At 30.5% G+C, this 20,585-nt stretch overlaps 2 protein-coding genes across 4 annotated transcripts in view; one reads left to right on the forward strand and one right to left on the reverse strand.

The window, feature by feature from the left end:
• The window catches only part of LOC106678761 (transmembrane protein 87B), a 23,228-nt gene extending 5,295 nt beyond the window's left edge, over window positions 1-17,933 (reverse strand). The window contains exons 1-13 of one of the 2 annotated variants that reach the window (XM_067049885.1): window positions 17,847-17,933; window positions 15,058-15,118; window positions 12,617-12,708; window positions 12,367-12,471; window positions 12,190-12,288; window positions 8,500-8,661; window positions 6,343-6,626; window positions 5,466-5,684; window positions 3,691-3,811; window positions 3,493-3,596; window positions 1,923-2,005; window positions 339-406; window positions 46-98 (exon numbers count right to left, since the gene is read on the reverse strand). In XM_067049885.1, the coding sequence (XP_066905986.1) occupies window positions 46-98; window positions 339-406; window positions 1,923-2,005; window positions 3,493-3,596; window positions 3,691-3,811; window positions 5,466-5,684; window positions 6,343-6,626; window positions 8,500-8,661; window positions 12,190-12,288; window positions 12,367-12,471; window positions 12,617-12,708; window positions 15,058-15,118; window positions 17,847-17,879 (1,484 nt within the window). In that variant the 5' untranslated portion in view covers window positions 17,880-17,933. Of the gene's footprint in view, window positions 1-45; window positions 99-338; window positions 407-1,922; window positions 2,006-3,492; window positions 3,597-3,690; window positions 3,812-5,465; window positions 5,685-6,342; window positions 6,627-8,499; window positions 8,662-12,189; window positions 12,289-12,366; window positions 12,472-12,616; window positions 12,709-15,057; window positions 15,119-15,201; window positions 15,575-17,846 lie in introns of those variants that run through there. The other variant, XM_014417506.3, reaches the window with a different exon arrangement.
• LOC106678769 (uncharacterized) overlaps window positions 17,498-20,585 on the forward strand; it is a 20,467-nt gene continuing 17,379 nt past the window's right edge. Inside the window, exons 1-3 of one of the 2 annotated variants that reach the window (XM_067049887.1) lie at window positions 17,498-17,619; window positions 18,750-18,904; window positions 18,986-19,684. The gene's annotated coding sequence lies outside the window, so the exon portion shown is untranslated. The remainder of the gene's footprint in view (window positions 17,620-18,749; window positions 18,905-18,985; window positions 19,685-20,585) is intronic. The other variant, XR_001342823.2, reaches the window with a different exon arrangement.

Here is a 20,585-nt window from a genome sequence, read left to right on the forward strand (position 1 = left end):
ATAAAAGTAGTAATAAATATATATTTAAAAAACTTAATAACTTACGTATCTACAAGTGATGCGGGAATGTTTTCTTCCACCCATTTCAAATCTTCATCCTGAAAGAATAAGAATAAAAAAAATCATACAATTTTTTTTTTAATTTAATTTAAAGTAACCAGTAATAATTAAAAAGAAAATATTTTTTTTTTGGGATCCATTGAAGAATGAAGGTTGGAAACTTTTTCTTTACAGTCTGTTTCAAATCATTTAACAAAAGAACTTATACTTGAATATAAAATAACCTATAATAAGAAGAAATATTTCTTAAGTGGTCTATGAATAATTTTCAGACTTACAGGATTGTTGGGACTGGACTTCGGTTTCGGTGACGATGACCCGGTTCCTTGAGCCCTCATTTTGACTCCTGAAACCATGATTTCAATTCAATAAATCAAAATATATCATTGAAACTATAAGAAATTTATAATTAATTTTTTTTATTAAGATATTGAGATGGAAAAAAACTTCTATTTATAATATTATCACTATTATGTTTTTTTTTGTATTACGTTTCAGATTTCCCCATCGCCATGCACCCTATACATATACCCTCCACTTCTGCCCTCCATGGTAGCCTTACTTATCTGACTTATTAACAGACAATTATAGCGAATAGGTTGGTTGGTGTACGACATGTCACAATCTCACGAGAGGAGATCTTAACTAAAAAAAATCAATCCTTTCCCGCAGGATCCTCCCCACTAAGACCCCCGGGGAACGACAGTCCTATATCACTTTTGAAATATTAGTTTAAAATGGGAAGAGGAAACTTTAAGATAGTTAAATCGAGCAATATTTAAAAAGCACCTGAAATTGAAAAATGGCATGAAAGATAACATTATCATAATTTCTTATTTTTTATTAATATACTTGTTTGAGAGTGGTTTAGTTTCTTTTTAAAACAATTTTGATCCTTTTTCTCTCAACTTTATTCTTTGACGAATTCTGAAACGTCGGATGTTAAAAAAGAATAAAGTTGAGAGAAAAAGGATCAAAATTGTTTTAAAAAGATAATTTCTTATGTTTACAATTAAAACTTATAATCAATTTTACCTCATTTGTTAAATGCATCTATTTCTTATTTGAAATATTTTCATATAGCCACGTTCATTAAAATTCACAACACAACATTCTTAATAGGGAGGTAAACAAACAGCACATAGGCATATTTAAAAGTCCAAAGAGATAGTGCAGTATAGATATACTGCATTATTTGAATCGATATTAAGATATGGGATCGAACGTTATGGTGCCAGCGCTGATAATCATTTATCAAAACTTGCAAATCTATAGCATCAAACATTAAGAACAATAATGCACCACAGTAATAAAGCAGGAAATCTTAAAATTGTTGCTAATTTACCACCTTAACTATTTTATTTTTACAAAACTATCTTAAAATTTATAGATAATAATTTATTTAGAAAAGAAAAAATATCTCTAAAAAATGTTAGAAAAAATATTAAATTTATTGAAAATCCCATCAAATCACCTCTTACTCTTCATCGTAAACCTACCAACTGCTCTACAGTATACTTTAATAATGTAGCTCTTACCCCTCAAGAACAGATCCGCTACCTTGGATTAAAGCTGAACAAACGACTAACTTGGAATCCTCAAAAAGACAGGAGGATACAATTTTTATTTCTTGGCAGTTCCACAGAATAAAAACTTGACCAACCCACCATGATTAGATTAGGATGGTAACCTTTAGATAACCTTCCTCCCCAAAATAACGGTGAAAAAAATATATTACTCTACCAACACATCAAAGATGGATTCTCTAGAGGATAAAGGCAGATTAAATTTCTTTTTAAGCTTTTAATAACAACTTATAGGTCCCAAAATGAGATAACTCTTCTTTTTTTTTATAAACTCACCATAGGCATCATTTACAAACTGTTCCTCTTCATCATCATCATCATCGTCCTCTGGAGCGTCCAAAAGAGGAGAAAATGCATACCTAACATTCATACAAAATTATATAAATACAATAAACATAGGAAACAATCATACATTAAAAAAAAAAGGGATTATGTTACAAACAGTAAATTTTATGTAACATAAGTTCAATTTGTTTTTGTCGGAGCTTGTTATGTTTTGAAGTGTACATAGCTCCTTCTACACCTAGCTATCTCAGTTATTAATTGGAGTTCGAGGTTAGAGTACCTCACACTCTCTAGATGGGCACCTATCTCTTCATCCACATACCCCTTCAATTCATATGTTTTTCTTTTAGTTTCATGGTAAAGATAAATAAAAAAAAATTGTTTTTAACTTATTTATTTGTTATTAACTGATTTATTTGATTTTTTTCTTATTACTATTTCAATTTACACCTGTTTTTACTTATGTCTACATTTTTATTTATTCATAAATTCATTGTTTTTATATGTGTGTACTGTAAGTTTAACCATTTGCATGGATAGGGGTACATAAAAATTTTTACACGGATATGAATGAATACTCACAACAACAATAATATTTTATTGATTAATAATCTACTTCTTTATGGTAAATTTCAAAACATTTTGTAATATGTAATGTCACAAGGCATTCCTAGCACTCTAAAGTAGTCTCGCTGCGTTTTTTTATATTTGGCACATCCATTACACTGTATTTGAGGATTTTTTTTTAGCTTCTGTGGGTGGAATATTCCTTGGAAAATGGCCCTATTGTTTTGATTGTAAGCGAAGTGATATATCAAAATTTTTGAAAACGTGCAAATTTTTTTGCTTTTTGTTATATTTGATGCCTTCGAAAATAAAACATAAGCACTAAAAAGTACAATATCCTTTAGATAAAAAAAAATATATTCTTTTATAACTTTTTATACATTTTCTCATAAGTGAAAAAGAAGATAAGAGGCTATCATGGTGATCTACCCTATCCATGCCATCATTATATTCCAACACAACAACGGCTTTGTAAAAATGATGATAAAAAAATTGACATAATATAACTTAATTATAAAAAGAACACTGCAATTTATAATAAATTATAAAACAAAATGAATAAAAAAATTTTAATAGAAATTTAAAAATAAAAAATCCTTAAACCGATATTTTTGATATTAAAAAAAAAAAAAGTGATAATTACCGGTGACGGTCAAGAACCAGTATCTTAAATTAAGTAATGAATGGTCCTGAATTCAGACTAAACAATAATAAATTGAGAGAAGACCAATTATTATAAAACATTTAAATAAAAAAACTCCCATTAAATTGATAAATGTCAGAAGTTTTGTTTTATAAGCTAATCGAAAATTCCCTATATTATTATTAATATTATGTATAGACAGAACCTTGGTTTTTTATTAAGGAATAAAAAAATTATCAATACAGCTCATAAAATATAACCTGAAAAATTTGGTGTTTCCTCATTGTATATGTGGGTTCAATTAACATTAATATTAATTAAGAAATAAATAATAAAAACTATCTAACGTACCTCTGATTATTATTTGTTGGCCTCCACAAAAACATAATTACGATAAGAATAATAGAGAATAGTAGACGCCAATATGCATCGTCTATCCACAATTCTTTCCAATCCTTAGAAAAGCAGATATCATAATTAATGTCATTCTTCTATCATATAATAAATCACTAAAAGTAATAAACTAATTTAAAGTATGGAAAATATTACCCTAAAGCATACTGTGAGGCTGTGAGCTTTAATGGAATACAGCATGAACATCACTGAAGCCACAACAGCGAAGATCAGGATGTTGGTGAAATGCCGATAGAGTGTTAATTTCACAAGATTCCTAAAAACAGCATTCAAGCAAAAATATAGTAAAAAGAATAATGTAAAATAATAATTTCACATTAACATAAACATTGCCTAACACCCAAACAGAACTTTCATTTTGATTTATAAGGATTAACGGGACTGTGTAATTTGGTCAATTGTTTCAATAAACAGATCCCTGATGGGACAGGGTTGAGGTTGATGGAGAATGGTTAGACCAAAGAGGGTATAACCACATCCTAAGAAAGACATACCTCGGTCTTTCAGGCTGAAGTGATGACGATTAATATCTGTGGTCAAAGCCTAGTAGAAGAGGGATTAAGGAACAGGTTAAACTTGATATTCACAGATAGCAGCCAATGAGTTTATGAAACTCAATCCTAATTGGCAGAAGAATGTAAAGTTACCTTCCTTTTTTTTTTATCATTTCCAACATAGCTATTTCCGGCATACAGGATATTTTGACTACAGTGGATTATAATAGGGTGTTAATACATACATCACTGCGGCCAATACATAACACTTTATTTTAAATAGTTTCTTATTCTAAATAAATTACAGGATTTGTGTAATAGTGGGAACAATTTGATTGAGGGTTGCCTGTGGTACATCCCAGCACTCAGTTGAGCACCGTACTGAGGAACCTTATCCTTCTGCATTCGGCCGGTACCTGGAGCAGCATTCCTGGTCTACCGCATCCTTTTGGCTGTCTCCTGGAGACAGGGCCCTACCCAGAGTAAAGAGCGTTGAGCCATCCACCTCTTTCCAATCATTAAATACCCTGAAGAAAGGATAGTTCTCCTCTCTCAGGAGAACTCAGCAAGGGCGAAGGTCCCAGTATTTCTCAACAACCTAGCTCGTTGTTTTTTCATGGTGATAAAGTCTACCAACATATTTTACTGTTTCAGGGACTCCACAGATGGGGTACGAGGGCCAATGTCCTTTCTGAATCTTTGCAACCCATTTTCCTGTTAGGATCTGGGAGGACCCATGGACCCATATAGCTTCCAGTCTTAACTGGATAAGGAAAAATTTTCTCATGGTAGCACCCTTCTGGCTTATCACCTACTCTCCATTCTAATCTTCTATAGAATTCTTCCTTATCATCTTTCTCTATTGCTTAGTAGGGGTCTCACTGATCCTCTGCAGGAATCCCTCCAGAAGTGTCTTGAGCCTCTGGCCAGCCTCTTGACATTATACTTAGTGGTGTCCTCCTTGGGAATGAGGTCCAGAGGCATTACTCCATCCCAGAGCCAGTACTTGTGGGACACCATTCCAATGCCTTCGTGACCCTAAGCAAAACCAATCTCTGTATGGAAGCCAGTCTCCTCTTCGATCGTTGCATGAGGGTTTGGCTTCATGCAGGGGATATATGGCTCACCCAAGATCCCACCTATATGGTGTAATATTAACTTATACATTCTATCCTTAACCAATAAGATAAGGAAAGAACAGGTGCCTGAGCATTCAGGTATTTTAAGCAATGAGAAGGCACATAGCCTAACAAGTAGTGCATATGACTAGAGTTCATATTAGACTGAAAATGAAGCTTTTTTTTTAAATTCAATTCATAGAATGTTCATAATTTTTTGAAAAAGTTTAATTAATTTACTTAAAAATAATAATTAATATAAAATAAATTAATACATCTAATTGTAAAAAATAGTTACCTCCTTAGCCTCAGAGTTCGAGTGGTCTGAGCTAGACTGATGAAGATCCACCATGAGATAGCCGAATCGAGGACAGCTAAGGGAACAGTAGCGATGACGAACTGGTTCGCAGGTTCTTTTTTAGGTTGCACGACTCTCATGTATGACTCTGATACGGCAAGGATGAAGTAGAGCATACCAACACACACCACCCTGTGCAGCATCGGCCCCAATCTTGGCCTGCAGTGTACCACCAAGCTCTAAATTAGTTGTCACAATTGAGTCTGTCTTAAATTTACTAAAAGAAAATTAATTTAGCAGAAAAATTCCATTTTGTAAAGAAACAATAGATATATTTATAATAAATTCTTCATCGTTTTGTGGAGTCAGGAAGGCTCCTCCCACCTACATATATGATATGTATTCAGCTAACAATATATGCTCACAACACAGGGAGAAAGAATGAAAATATATTGTTTTCATTGAAGTATATGAGTTTTCTTTAAAGAGTTTAAAACAGTATGTTGTTAAAAAAACCTTGTAAGAACAAAAATAACAAACTGAAGACTCTTTCGACAAAGTTAGTTTTTTTTTAGATTAGTCTTCTTGATTTTCCACATCAATTTCAAATGTAATTGGTTATGTACTCACCTGTTTCATACAGAAATTTACAATTTGAAATTAAAACTAAACATAAGAGTTACAGGATCCAGCATAGTTAAAAATATAATTAAATTTTTCCTTGATATTATATTAATTAAATTTTTTCATGTACAGTAGGACACATTAATACAAATTAATTAACTCTACTTACTGAAATAATTACTTAAGGCTATAATTAATTAACACTACTTACTGAAATAATTACTTAAGGCTATAATTAAATAGCACTACTTACTTAACTATACCAAAACCGAGGCTGACGATGATGACCAGCATCCGTGCCAGGGTGCGTTTGGCACAAGACACTATTTCTGCAGTGAGAACGACCCATTCTATGGTGAGGCCGGTGGAATTAAAATTAGAGTATTCAGCGTAGAAGGTGGCAACTTCGAGCATCCCCAGAAAGATTACTCCACCAATCCAAAACTGAATCCTAAGTAGGTCGCGCCACTGAAGGAAGCTAACAGCTAACCAGACTGCTCCCATACTCACGTATATCAGGCACATAGCACCATAAAACTGATAACAAATATCTAAGGTCATATAAATAATAAATAAAAGTCAAACCAATGATTTTAATTGAGTTGACCAGTTGTAAAACTCGCTAAGCACTATCCAGATCTGTTTTTCAAAAAGTGAAATAAGAGGCCTCTGGTTTGGATCTCGTGGAACAATACCAGATAGAACAAGGAGCTTCTTAGAAGGCCTAGGTGTTAGCATTGGGGATATTGCGATCTGGGCTTAAAATATTATTTTGGACTCCCTAGGGATCATACACCATCACCTGCATGGGAATTAGCTCGGAGATTATTCTTTGTTTTATTTATTTATTTTAATATGTTGACCTCTCTATTTGTGTGTTTTAACGTATTTATTCATTAAATTATTTTATTTTATTAATACTATTTTTTTTGTGTGTTTTTTTTAAAACTTATTTATCCATTCCAGTGTTTCCTGTAACCGGTATTTTTTATTATGTTTTCCTTTTAATCTATGTGTTAGTCTTATTCTCGTAAAATGTATCTATTTGTTTGTTCTTAGTAGACTGAACTACTGCTGTGACTATGAATGATGGTCTGATCTCACATTACCGTCTAATATAGAATTTGTTTAGCGGGTCACTGAAGAGGATTTAGGAGGGTGAATTACGGAGAGCGAATTTGTTGATCAGGTGAATTGAATAATTGTGAAAGGGTGAAATTGGAGGAGCAGAAATGAGAAAGAAAAATAGGAATGAATGAAAAATTTGTATTTGTTGTACAGGCCGAAATGGATTGTAAAAGGAAACTGTAGGGGTGAAAAAAATTGTTTATTATATCCTATTATTGTATCTCTTTTTTTTCTGATTATATCATGTATGTGTAATTTATATATGTCCGATTACGGATTGATAAGTATGCTGTATGAGATAGCAGCCTAATGTATTTAGGCAGCATAGATAAATAAAGTATTTCTCTCTCTCTATTTTTTAACTTGATTCTTTGAAATTTGCCACTTTAAAACAAAGGCATTACATGATTCAGAAATTCAGATTAACGACACCATTTTCAATAGGCAAAAGCAATTACTTGGTTTTACGGATGACATAGACCTAGTTGTGTGACCCTTTTTGGATCTTAATGAAAGAATTTTTAAAGTTAGCCAAAGCAATGGAAGCTATGGGAATGAGTGTAAAACAGGAGAAGACAATATAGCCATATAATTTTAGGATTTGGATCACTTCACCTTTCTAGGTGATAAGTTATGGAAAAAAGATAACCCTCAAGACTCGCCAGCAATTGTGAGGGGTAATAAGTGTTACTTTGGTTTCAGTAAAGAAATAAGAAGTTCGGCCATCTCCCATCGCAGAAATAAACATAATGAAAGGTGAAAAAGAAAATTTAAATGATGAGTAATAGAATAAACATAATAAAACATGTAATTAACGTCTAGAAATAATGAAAAATAATTTAAAACAACATGATGAGGTGAAAGAAAACGATATGTATAATACAATGGGTAAGATCAAAAATATTGTTTTCTTTCATTAGTATCAATCTACTACTACCTAAATACTATATATATAGTTATATATATTTCCAAGTTAGTTTATTATTATTTTCTTTATATATATTTTCGTCTCTAAATTAAGGTTGTTATCTCATTTTGTTTTTTTAGCCATAGTAAAGGCCTGAAATTCAACTGAAACAAGTTTTTTTTATTTGTGTATTTTTTTGCTGACCGCATCCCAAACCGTCTTCTCCTCATATAGTATCTACAGTAATGCATAAATGTAAATTCAAAGAAAAAAATGGCAATAAAATTTCAATTTTTTATACTTAACAAGTTTTGCTATTGGAAGACTTAATTCATTTCCATCAAATTCATCGTTCAACATAAAACATTTATTTACCGGTAAAAGGGGCCAATTGGCAGCAGATAAATAGCCATATGTTCCTTTCATTTCAACATGAACGCTTGCTTCTTTGAATACACCTCCACTTTCCGCTGATATGTGGATGCTGAGAATGTAGAAACCATCTTCCGATACTTTGTACACAGCCCTCTTAGATTCCTTAAAACAAAAATATTAAATCTTCAAAAATTTATATAATAAAAAACCTCATCTAACAAAATAGTATGAGGTAATGTAAAAAAAAAAGTTTAATATAAATATATTTTTTTAAAATACGAAATTCCCTTTATTTTCTATAATTGTTACATCATTTTAACAGATTTTTTTTTTTTTTTTTTTTGAAGCTCTATTCTATGTAATCACTACTTCAGGTGAGGCATTTTTGAAAATGATGTGATAGTTTTTTTTTATTTTTGTAAATATTTTTAATATTTATTGTATATTAATTTTAACATAGTTTGTTGATTTTTTAAAATTTATATTTGTTACTTAAGTATCTTTCTTATATTTTCTCAAATCTCTATCACTATTTTATACATTATTCTGTTAAAGGCACATTGGGTTGAAACCAAAATATGAAAGGGAAAAAGAAGGGAAGGAAAAGGAAAAAAGAGAGAAAGGGGAAAGAATGGAAAAGGAGAAAAAAAAATCATGAAAAAGGGGAAAAAAGGAGAAAAAAAAAGATAAAAGAACCAAAGAGATAAAAACAAGAAAAAAAAAGACAAGTTCTAATGTTGTATACTTTTAATGTTTATAATTATTATTGTATACTTGTATAGGGATATTTATTGTTAGATTAAAAATATTATCTGATTAGACTAAAATAAGTATGTTATATAGGAAGATGGTCAGAGGAGTTGTGGTCAAAGGAGAAACAAAAATAGTTTACAACTATTTATTTTCCGACATTTCGCCCCACTTTGAACAGCCCTCTGATTTGTCATTTGATTTTTTTTTTTTCCAGTATTTAAAAGTACCTGATAGTGTTTATAGATATGCCAGCAGGATTTAAGTCTATTAAAGTTCAAACAGTCTGCCAGCAAAGACATTGCAACTGTGTTTTAGGATCGAAAGTTGATATTTTTGATCAACATTATTTCTACTGAGACCACTATAAATGCGAAACATTATTACAAACCCTCTCTGTAAAGTTGAAAGAACATTTAGCCAGAGGGCGATTCAGGTCTAACGAGGTGAAAGATGAGGTTCAATGCCTTCTCAAGAAAATAGTGCAAAACTGGAATGATTATGTCCTTACAACAGTTGTCACATCATCTTAAAAAATGCAATCAACAAACTGATGAATAGACTAATAGACTTCAATATAATAGACTTCAACCTTTAAAATGATATGAATACAATTAATACAGTTACAACCCACGTTAATTCAATGAACCCCTATCCTATCTAATCATTCAAAGCGATAAAAGTTGGAGGAAACTTCAAATCTGAAAATGAGCTTAGTTTCTGCAAAGGGAGCTTTTGAGATAGTGGTGTTAAAGAACACAAAGGATAAACAGCTGGTGATGTATTGATTATCAACAGATAGCGATATAAATCAACACGTGCTCGGAAATCAAGATTTCGTCTAAAATAAAATCATTTTTTTTTTAAATTAATTTTTTACTTTCTATAAATGTAACAAACATAGGTTTATCATTAAAATTATCCTATTAATTCAAATATTTAAATAATCATAAATATGTAAAAAAAAGAAGAAGCTTAATATGATAAATTATTATATAATCTATTTAGTTATTATAAATTATTTTAGATGAATGGAATATGGTCCGGGTGCGGTAAAAAAAAAATCCTTTTTTCAAAAAAATTCTTCTCTTATCTATCTGCTACTATTACCCTTTTCATTTACTATAAATAACCTTTAATTTTTCTTATTATATCTTAAGTTTTTACATTTTATACCCCTGTTATTTTACACTTATGTTTTTTCTTTTTTTCCTTTTTGTAACTATAGTGTTTGTATCTTTTTTAGCCCTGACGAAGCCCTGCAACGTGGGGCGAAACGTTGGCTCAATAAAATAGTATAATTATCTACTATTTGAGTTTTTTTTTTACCGCACCCGGACCATATTCCATTCATGTATACACACGGTCAATCAATAATCTTCCAGTATCCCATAATTATTTTATGTAACAATGCATTTATGTTAACTATTTTCTGATGAATTTCATAAACTTTTTTCATGGAAAATCCACATTTTATTATCAATACACTTTAACTTCATAGTGAAGAGACAAGGGAAAAAATATATATTTTTAATAATTAAAACATAGTTCGATTATGTTCATCTTGTTTATTCTTTTGTTTGTATACATTTTAAGAGAGTTTTTTTTATTTATTTTAGTATGTATGAGATCATTCATCACTATTACCTATTGCCCACAACTGTGTGGCAGATTGTAATATCTATCAATTTAAAAAAAAAAATAAAATAATTAAAACATGTAATTTTTTCTTCTCAGGTTAATACAACCTACCCTTGAATCTTATCGTAGTTGTATTAACTAGCTTTTATTCTATAATCGAAAATAAAAGGAATTTCTTATTTCTAAAACGAAAACAGGAGACCTTTTGGGATTATTGTCCTATATGCCAAACAATTAGAATTTTTATACCTATTAATTTGAAATGCCTCTAACGTGCGGCCAATATATATTTTAGTAATTGATTATATAACAGAACGTATCTATTATGTTGATAATGAACTAATAATATAAATAACACAGATATAAACAATACTGTAGGGTAACAGTTATTATGTATATACAACATACTTATCTCCCGATGCATTATAAGTGGCTTGCAGTATAGCCAACTCACTCGTACTATTCATTTCGTCACGACATGAGGACAAGAATCAATCACACATCAGAGTCACCAACGGGGATAAAGACAATTTGTTTATTTCCTCACTCCCATGAGTTCATTTTAATAATTTTTTTTTAATTTAAAAAAAAAAATTCATTTTTGGAAGATTTCTGATTGAGCGTGTGTATCAATAAATGGAATTTGGTCCGGGTGCGGTCACCACGGTATAAATTTCATTTTTCTTTAAGTCAGGTTTATTTAATTATTCTTTTATTTTATTTACCTGATAATTAATTATGTAATAGTAATCAGTTTTAGTAAGTTCTCTTTTTTATTTAATGTATATATATTCTATTTTAAAGGTGTTAATTGTATTATTTTAAATTATGAAAAATACAATATAAAAAAAATTCGAACTTTTTTTTTCTGTTTATTTTCATCACCCTGTACGGTTGGGCTAGAAAAGGTTCCTTTTTAACCTACCTATGATACATTAACTTTTAATAAATAATTTCTCAAATATCATCAATAAGCATCTCAGAGTTAATCGATAAGATTATTTTTTTATAAATATTTAAAAACACAATTAATGTTTTAATTCTTCTCTAACTTTTGGTACAGAAGTTGAACAATAAACCACTTTTGATGCAATGCCTGAGGTAGGCTGAGTTTGGCAACTATATATGGTAACTAATAGCTACCATTGCCATGGATACAACATTTATTTATCAATGGTTCATTCATGAATAAGGGTTGTATCCATGGCAACTTTATCTATTAGTTTCATTTATAGCTAATTTTTGCCCATCTCTAGAAAGTAGGTAATCTCCATATTAGAAAAATTAAAGTTGACCTACTGAATGTATAACTTTTAATTTCTGGATATCTTTTCCTTCTTCAGGGAGCTTTGATATTTTCGGTTCCACAGTAGTATCTGGCTGACTTTTAACCGGTTCCTGTAAAAAAATAATATACATATGTATTTTGTTAATAAAACTACAGATTATTTGAGTTAGAATAAATAAATAAACTACCAATAGAATATGGCTGCTGCATGGGTATAATTTATCATTACTAGAAGAAGCAACCGTAACAACAGTGTTGTTATCAAGTGAGTTTAGAATTTCTTCTTCGAATTCCTGAAAAAAAAGTGTATAAAGATAAATTTAGCAAAAAAAAATTTTTAAATAAGAAGAGACTAATAAAGCTGTAATATATATATATGTCCTTTTTAAATTTTGTTTTTTAATGTAATGTTTTTAATAAGAGAAATAATTAAAATACCTGGCCATATCTTTGGTAATATCGCCAGCAAGTAGATTCACGCAAGGTCCAAACTACTTTGATTTTACTTTCATCTATTCCTTTACACGACACTACATAAAATTGTAATAAATCAATTAGTGTAAAATATAAATTGGCTTCATTATAAATACAGTACAATAATAATATTCAATTTTCCAATAAAATGACTAAACTTTAAATGTAATAAATTATATAAGTGAAATAATTAACTATGAAACTATTTTTCAAGAAAATGCCTCATGATCGGTGGATGGTCCAAAACGTCTTTAAGAAGAATGTATTAATCTGAAATCAAAGTCATCATCATCATAATTGGCACGACAGTCCGGTAATGAGCCTGGGTCTCCTCTAATAGCTTCCGCCAGGCCGTCCTGTCTTCTGCTGCAACTCTTCAGTTTCGAGTTCCCAGAAGGACCTGGGCATCCATTGATACAGTGTCCGACCATCTCATGTTCGGCCTCCTCACTCTTCTTTTTGCATTTAATTGCTCGGATAGGACTTTATTTGGGATGTCATCGCTGCACATCCTCGCTAAATGACCCGCCTATCGAAGTCTACCTAACCCTATAAACTTGACATCATTGTCTCCGTACAAAGCCGATAGCTTCGCGCTCTTCCTTCTTCTCCATAAATTGCCCTCTCTAACTAAATTCTAAATTAAAGTAATATATTTAAAATATGAAGGTGACTATCTCAGAAGAAAAAAATAATTAGAAAACATGATAATATTAAAAAATTATTAGAATCAAAGTTAACACCAAATCTACATTAACTGCTTTTCAGTAAAAGCACTCTAAGATGGCGGATGAACACTTACTCACTTAAAAGCAATGTTCTATTATTGTGGGTTATAACCTATATTATTATTATTACAACAGCTTCAATATTATTAATTCATCAATTCATCATTAGTTATATCATTTAATGTACCTTCTTCGTTAATCAATAGATCTTTTTAATGAAATTCTTTTTTTAGCAGTTCATTACTCACTATGTCAATTAAGAATTTTTTTTTTCTCAACTTTAACTTCCATACTATTTTAATTTATGATTTATGTTAGTTTGTTTATGGTGATGTAGTTTAGGACCTCCATCTTTATTTCTGCTTTATTTACAAGTAACTTTTATTCACTTACATTAACCAACTCTGTATCTTTTTATTTTAGCCCAGATAAAAACCTATAGTGTGGTTTGAAACGTTAGCCATCAATAAATAGTTGAAAACTATTGTTTGTTTTTTTTAACCACAGTCCTGACCATCTCCTCCTATTATTATTACTGCTTCAATTTGATCACACCTATCGACTTTCATTTACAACGCTAACTCAAAATTTTAAGATACATTTCTAAAGAACTCTATTCAAATCAAAATTACTCTTTTTATGCAAATTGAAATCAAACTCATCAATAAGCAAATTAAATTTTTGATGGATTCAGCCATCCGTTAAACAATTTCTAGCAATATCTAAAAATAACCCCTGGTCAAGTTATATGAAAAACAGAAACAAATAAAAACTGTATTGACATATCAATCGATTGAAATATGTTTTGAGCAATAGTTTTAATAAACAATTTTTCCATTAATTGTGAAAAACGTTGTTTTTGTTATAGTTCAAACCAAGACTTTAACAATGTTCTTACATGACAATAATTTTTTGATCAGTGGCTTTAAAAAAAACATGCAAACAAAATATGCAATTGCATAAAAATCTAGGGCTTGGTTATGACCAACAATAATCGTTGACCTTTTTCTCATTGTGTATAAGTGAGTACAGTCCCAACTGCCACATGACACTGACATTATTTTTTTTTTATCATTATTTTTAGTTGCTTAAATACTTTTTAGAATTTGTTATAATACTAATTAGATTTCATTTTAGAATTACATTTCATATTAATTTTATAGAAAACTACAACCCCCTATTGAGTAAAACCCGAGTTAACGAGCAAGTTGAACTCTAGTTCTTCTTATATTCTTCACAAGAATTAAACTAATCAGTAATTAACTACATAAATGGTTTAATATTCAATGATGAACAATAAAAGTTTGATACATATTGATAATCCACACATATACTTTTTAGTGGTACTCTTTCTAAACCACAAAAAATAAATACTGATTCTTTAAATAATTTTTTTGCAATTTGTATTTTTTAAGGAATGATATTAGTATTAAATTAATAATATTACATTGACTACAGTATTACATAAAACTCTTTAATGCTGAAAATGTTTTCATATTTTCAATTATTATGTTTTACGACTGAGTGCCTCAATTATAAAAGTAAGGATGCAGATAAAACAAAGTGTATACATAGCCTTTTAACAGAAAAAAAATTAAACAAAAAGTTCTTATAATATAAAACAACTTACAAGAACATATTTATAATTATACTAAAAATTACAGTATTGAAATCTACCTTGTATGAAAATTTGGGAACCTTTAAATAAACTTTTGACTAAAGTCTTCTCTTGAGTTTTCTGAAACATTAAAATGAGGACTTTCGTTTGTATTTCAATAAATTTATAAATATAATTCAAAAACATCTCTGATAAGAGCATACCTCATTCAAAACAAAATCCCATTTTCCTTGCTCGGGAAAGGAATTACAAAAACTCAAACAGAGTGCAATTAAAACTAAACATATCCACTCACATTCCATAATTCTAATAATTTAAAAGAGAAGAAATTAATAAAAGAAAATAAAAAGAACTTAAAAATTCTTGCAATATTTACAATTCACTAGATATTTGATAAAAAACAACTAGCTAGAGATCATTCTACGTTTACTAAGTACACTCTAAAAAAATGTGTGAGAGAAGCAGTTTTGATTTAAATATTAATGGTTTCATTATTGCACAATAACAAAAATTATTGTTCACATAAAGTATACATTAGAGGGAAGGTAATGTACTGTTAACTTCCAAGTAGCGTAACTGATACTGATGTTATCAATTGTGACAAATGTGTAATTATTGACGCTCGATGATATAAAAATAAATGGTTTATCCATCGAGGATAAAACGACTAAAAATTGGAGAATTAATTGTTTGTTTTTTTTTAATCGTATAAGTTTGAACGAACGTAATTCTTCAGTCCATATCAGGATACTGTATATAAAGAATGTATAAAAACGTATTCATCTGACTGTGAGACACATTTTTAAAATAATCGTCAGATAATTTACGAATATTTACTAATCTAGGCACAATTATCCAATTTAAAAATGGGCTGAATAGTTCTTTTCCAGTAATAGTTCTTTGGTAGTTCGTCCAGTATAATTTTTCATTGCGTAATCCTTCGAGGTCCTGACGTCCCAAACGAACTATCTAGTTCAAATTACTGTTTTTCAGCGTATCAGACTGGATTAACTCAATTCATAACATAATTACAGATAAGCATGAAAAACTCAAGACACTTGAAAAAAAGAAAACACTTCCATTATGAAATGAACATTTTCCAAATTAAAATACTACTGCCTATTAAACATTGATGGGAAGGGGGAATCGGAGTTGTGGACTTGAAGAACGCTGATGATTGTGGATTCATTCCGAGATGAATCGAACACAGAAGGGCTGGATTCGAATCCTTCTAATCACCATGCAAGTTTGAGGACGGCTCACTACTCAGAAGGGAAGGAGCTGAACTTAATAAGATGGCGTACCGGGTCCTTCAGAGAGCAAATCGTTCTGTGGCTCACAGAGTAACCCTGGAAGGCAACCGACGTGGGGATTGTTATCGAAGGGTGAAGGCTGAAGTTTCCGGACAGTTTTTTCTTTACGAAAGTAGTAATAATTAGATCATTTTATTTTTGATAGGAAAAGTTAGTGGAAAACTAAAGCACAATTAGGTAATGATGTACAGCTTCATAATATCTAAAGAAAGTCGATTAATGAATTGAATTATTCCTTTATCGTATCAATACATTCACTGTGGAATCCAATATAAATACCAAATGTTTCACTCCAGGGTATCAAACTTAATTTGTTTTGCAACAAACAAAATATTTATTTGTTTTGAACAAAATATTTATTGTAAATGATAAAAATTAATTCTTTTTACTATTTATTATTATTACAGAGGGTTATTAAAACTTTTCTTTAATATCAAATGGCCAAAGAAAATAGAATAAGATATTAATGGAATAAATATTACTATTAAAACAAAAAGTTGATAATAATTCAAAACTTTAATGTAAGATATTAACTTTGTAACTACATATTTTTTAAGAATAGGCCCTGAAGATTAATGGATCGGCAAGGTTGTACGAATGATTGAATAAAGATGCAATATAAGAATGATTACATAAAGATATTATAGTAAGAAGGTAAATTAATTACCTGAAGTGAAAAAAGTAGAAAGTAAATAAATTTTTATTTCACCAAGAGCATTATCAAGATTTTACATATTTTTTTCACGACTATTCGTTTAGTTGCAGTCTAATATAAACGAAGATTTTCCAAATTCGTTAGTTAAGTGATACAGACTAAAGAACAAGAGTCACGGGGTGAACAAACTAGATGTTCCAGTTGAACTAAAATGAAAATGAACAAACGAATTCTCGTAGTTCGGTAGTTCGGTAGATGTGGCTAAGTTCTTAAGCGAAAGGAAATACGGACTACAAAAAGATAGACTGAACAAAGTATTTCTTTTTGCTGAATTGTTAATCTGTACTAGTTCGTTCACGAACGACACATCTCTAATCCAATTCTTTATCTGGAACCTGATGGAAACGCCATCAGCATGTCATTTCAGAGATCTTAAATTGAATTAATAACCTTTGTTACATAAATATATAAATTGATAAAAATAATAGTTATATTTTTGAATTATATAATCATAACCTTTACAATAAATATGTTTGTGATTATTACTTGTAGTTACTTGAATGAGACTCGTTTTGGTGATAAGGAATTAAGAATTACATTTTTTAAATAATGTTTTGGAATAATGGGTATACTCTGGAGCAGGTTTTTTAAAAGTGAGTCATGGTCCTTTATAAATAAATATAAGTAGATTTTATATTTAAACATATTTTTCGCAATATATAAAGGCTGTCAGTAATTAAGTTATCACATAAATCTTCCATAATTACGTGTACTTATTCTATATTTCTGTGATTATTCGTGGAAGGAACGGAGGCTAATTTTGTTTCTATTGATAAATTCCTTAGAGCTGTACGCCATGATTTATATTGCGATACATTACTTGATTGAAGAAGTCTAATTGAAGTAACCTCATACGGTCACGGCGTTCGAAGTTTTGAGATTTAGCTTAGATTCAATTCGTAACCTAACTTTTTTTTTTTAATTCATTGATTAATCTGGCTTTCAAGGTTAGGTACAACACTTAGTAGGGCTGGTATTATTGATTTTTAATAATGTTTTAGGAAATCGTTTAGGGCTAGTTGAGAGAAACACTTATTCATGGTGAAATGAAATGAAAAAATAATTTTCTTCTGGGACATATGTCCCCTAAGAATAAATACATGGTTCATATAGTGAGATTTTTATCTGGTAAGCGTTTACAAATTTTCAGATAGCAGAATGAAATTACATTGGTATATTGGCTTTATTCTGTTTATAATGTTAATCAAAACATGCCTATTTATTTGATTACAAAGATGTTGAGGTTTGGTTATTCAATAAATGGAGGAATAGGTGTTTAAAGGAAAGAATGGATGAGGACTGGTGAATGGAGATGGGAAGAGAATTCCAGAAGGAGGTTGCACGTATGACGAAGGATTTTCTAAAGGAGGTTCTATAGGAGGGCATATATAAATCATTCGGACGGGATCTGGTGTTTAATGAGTCCAGATTTGCAAAGGCAATTTATTATAGTCGTAATCATGTTGAGAGTATACAAAAGAAGATGCATTTCTGATCTAATAAAAACGGCCGTATCATTTGAAACTAGTCAATAATAATTTATTACTATTTGAGATAATTCAGGCTTTGTTTTTAATGTTTTCTTTTTTTTTTTTATTACACTTTTTATATTTAGTTTTATGAGTTTTTGTTTTCATCAAGTAACTTTTGTTTTAAAGCGTTATATCTTTTACTAGATATTTTGAATGCTTGCTTATAAGCATTGCTGATTGTCTTCTTTCAGTACGGCTTCAGTACGCTTATGTCTTCATTTATTGTGTGTCCCAGGACATGATAATGAAGGAAATTATGACGATAGTAGTTTATCAGAAAGTGATGATAGCACAGACTTAACAGACGATTGTGATAGTGAAACACTTGACAGAAGAAAGAAAAGAGGTATAAGTTTTAATAAATTATTCTTTAAGTAAAAATTACAATTGTATTATTCAAATTAATACATGAATTTTAATATTTCAGTAAAAAAAGAAGAACCTACAGATGGTTGGGAAGAAATATGTGGAATAGACATAGATGTTCTGGAGGACATTATGTTGACAAAAAAACATAAGGTTAGACACAGTGATAAACATTTATCAGAAAAAGACATTAAAGTTCCAACTATTGAAGAAAATCGTGAAAGATTGAGCAGTGCATACAATTTATGGAAAAAATATTCTCCAGACGACTGTCAAGTATTTATGCCAAAGTGGGAAGGAATACTTGAGAAACCTGTCATAGAACAATCTGTATTGGTAGACGAATATGTGAGAAAGGTATTTTATTTATTAAAGTTGGAAGAAGTACCAGAATATAATATTCCTGATGATATTCATAAAGGAGAAATTTTAATTCGAGATCCAAACAAACCCGGAACATTTACTAAATTAACAGATGCATTGGAACAGAGAAAAAAACATCGGTTAAGAAAAAAGAATTCAGATATCTGCAAGGAAAATTTTTCTAATATTCCTAGTTCATCCCAAATGAAAGTTGATGAATCAAAACCAAATTTGAAATTATTGCGAAAACAATATTCACATCATACAGTGTGATCGAATTTGAATTTTTAAAAGTTGAAAATAGTACATAGAGATTCTTTTATATCTCTAACAACTTATGATGACTTTAGCCTGAACCCTTGAGCAGCGGCAGAGATTCCCTCAGACTTCCGCTCAGGTATACTTGATATTTTTTATGAAGTCAGTCCAATAAACTAATCCTTTCTCCATAATTTAGCCTTAACCACCCCAAGTTTTCTTTCATACAAGAGTTTCAAAACTGCTCTTCTTTTTTTCCTAACTCCTTTGTGCCTTCCAGCGTGGAGGTGCCTCAGTACAAACATGTCAACCGTTCTGGTCACTTGCCAATACTGTCATGGACTCCAGCCGCTTCTCTCGCAGTCAGGTAATTTGATCCAACCATATCATCCTTGGCCTGCTTATTGGTCTTCTCCTTGTTGGCTAGGCTTCGAGGAACTTGCACAATATTCGCTCATTTGGCATACATGGCCGAAAAACTTTAATTGTTTTTTCTCTAAGATCTCGGTTAGGGAATTCAATCCTAAATCCTCTCTTGTTCTATCATTTCTTATGAGATATCTCCGAGTTCGTTCGGTTACTCTTCTGAGATATTTCTTTTCTGCTGAGGTGACTATGCTTAAATGTTTATCCTGAAGAATGCAGTTCTCACTTCAATGTTCTTTTGACTTTTGTTGGGAAATACATTCGATTGACTTTAATTTCCGTGGGGATGCATGCTATATCTTTATCTTGTTTCCCGCTAATATTATTATGAGTAGAGGAAATGAAAGGTTCCTTGTATGGTTATGTTCTGTGTACGGTGGTGTACTAATGTTAATTGTAATAAAATATGTTTTCTTGTTTCGCCAAAACGCATGTTATTTACAAAATCCCGGACATTCCAATAAACGAGGGTGGTCTAAAAAGTTTTCGACCGCAACGTGAAGATGGCAGCACTCGTAAATAAAAGCAAGTAGATTTCGTTGTTCATTTGTTGACAGTTACCCACCAAAGTTTCAGCCATTTTGGACGCGCAGTGTTTATGTAACAGTCGTTTG

The sequence above is a fragment of the Halyomorpha halys genome, unplaced genomic scaffold, assembly GCF_000696795.3.
Source record: "Halyomorpha halys isolate HHAL.00 unplaced genomic scaffold, Hhal_1.1 Scaffold11.1, whole genome shotgun sequence".
Lineage (NCBI taxonomy): Eukaryota > Metazoa > Arthropoda > Insecta > Hemiptera > Pentatomidae > Halyomorpha > Halyomorpha halys.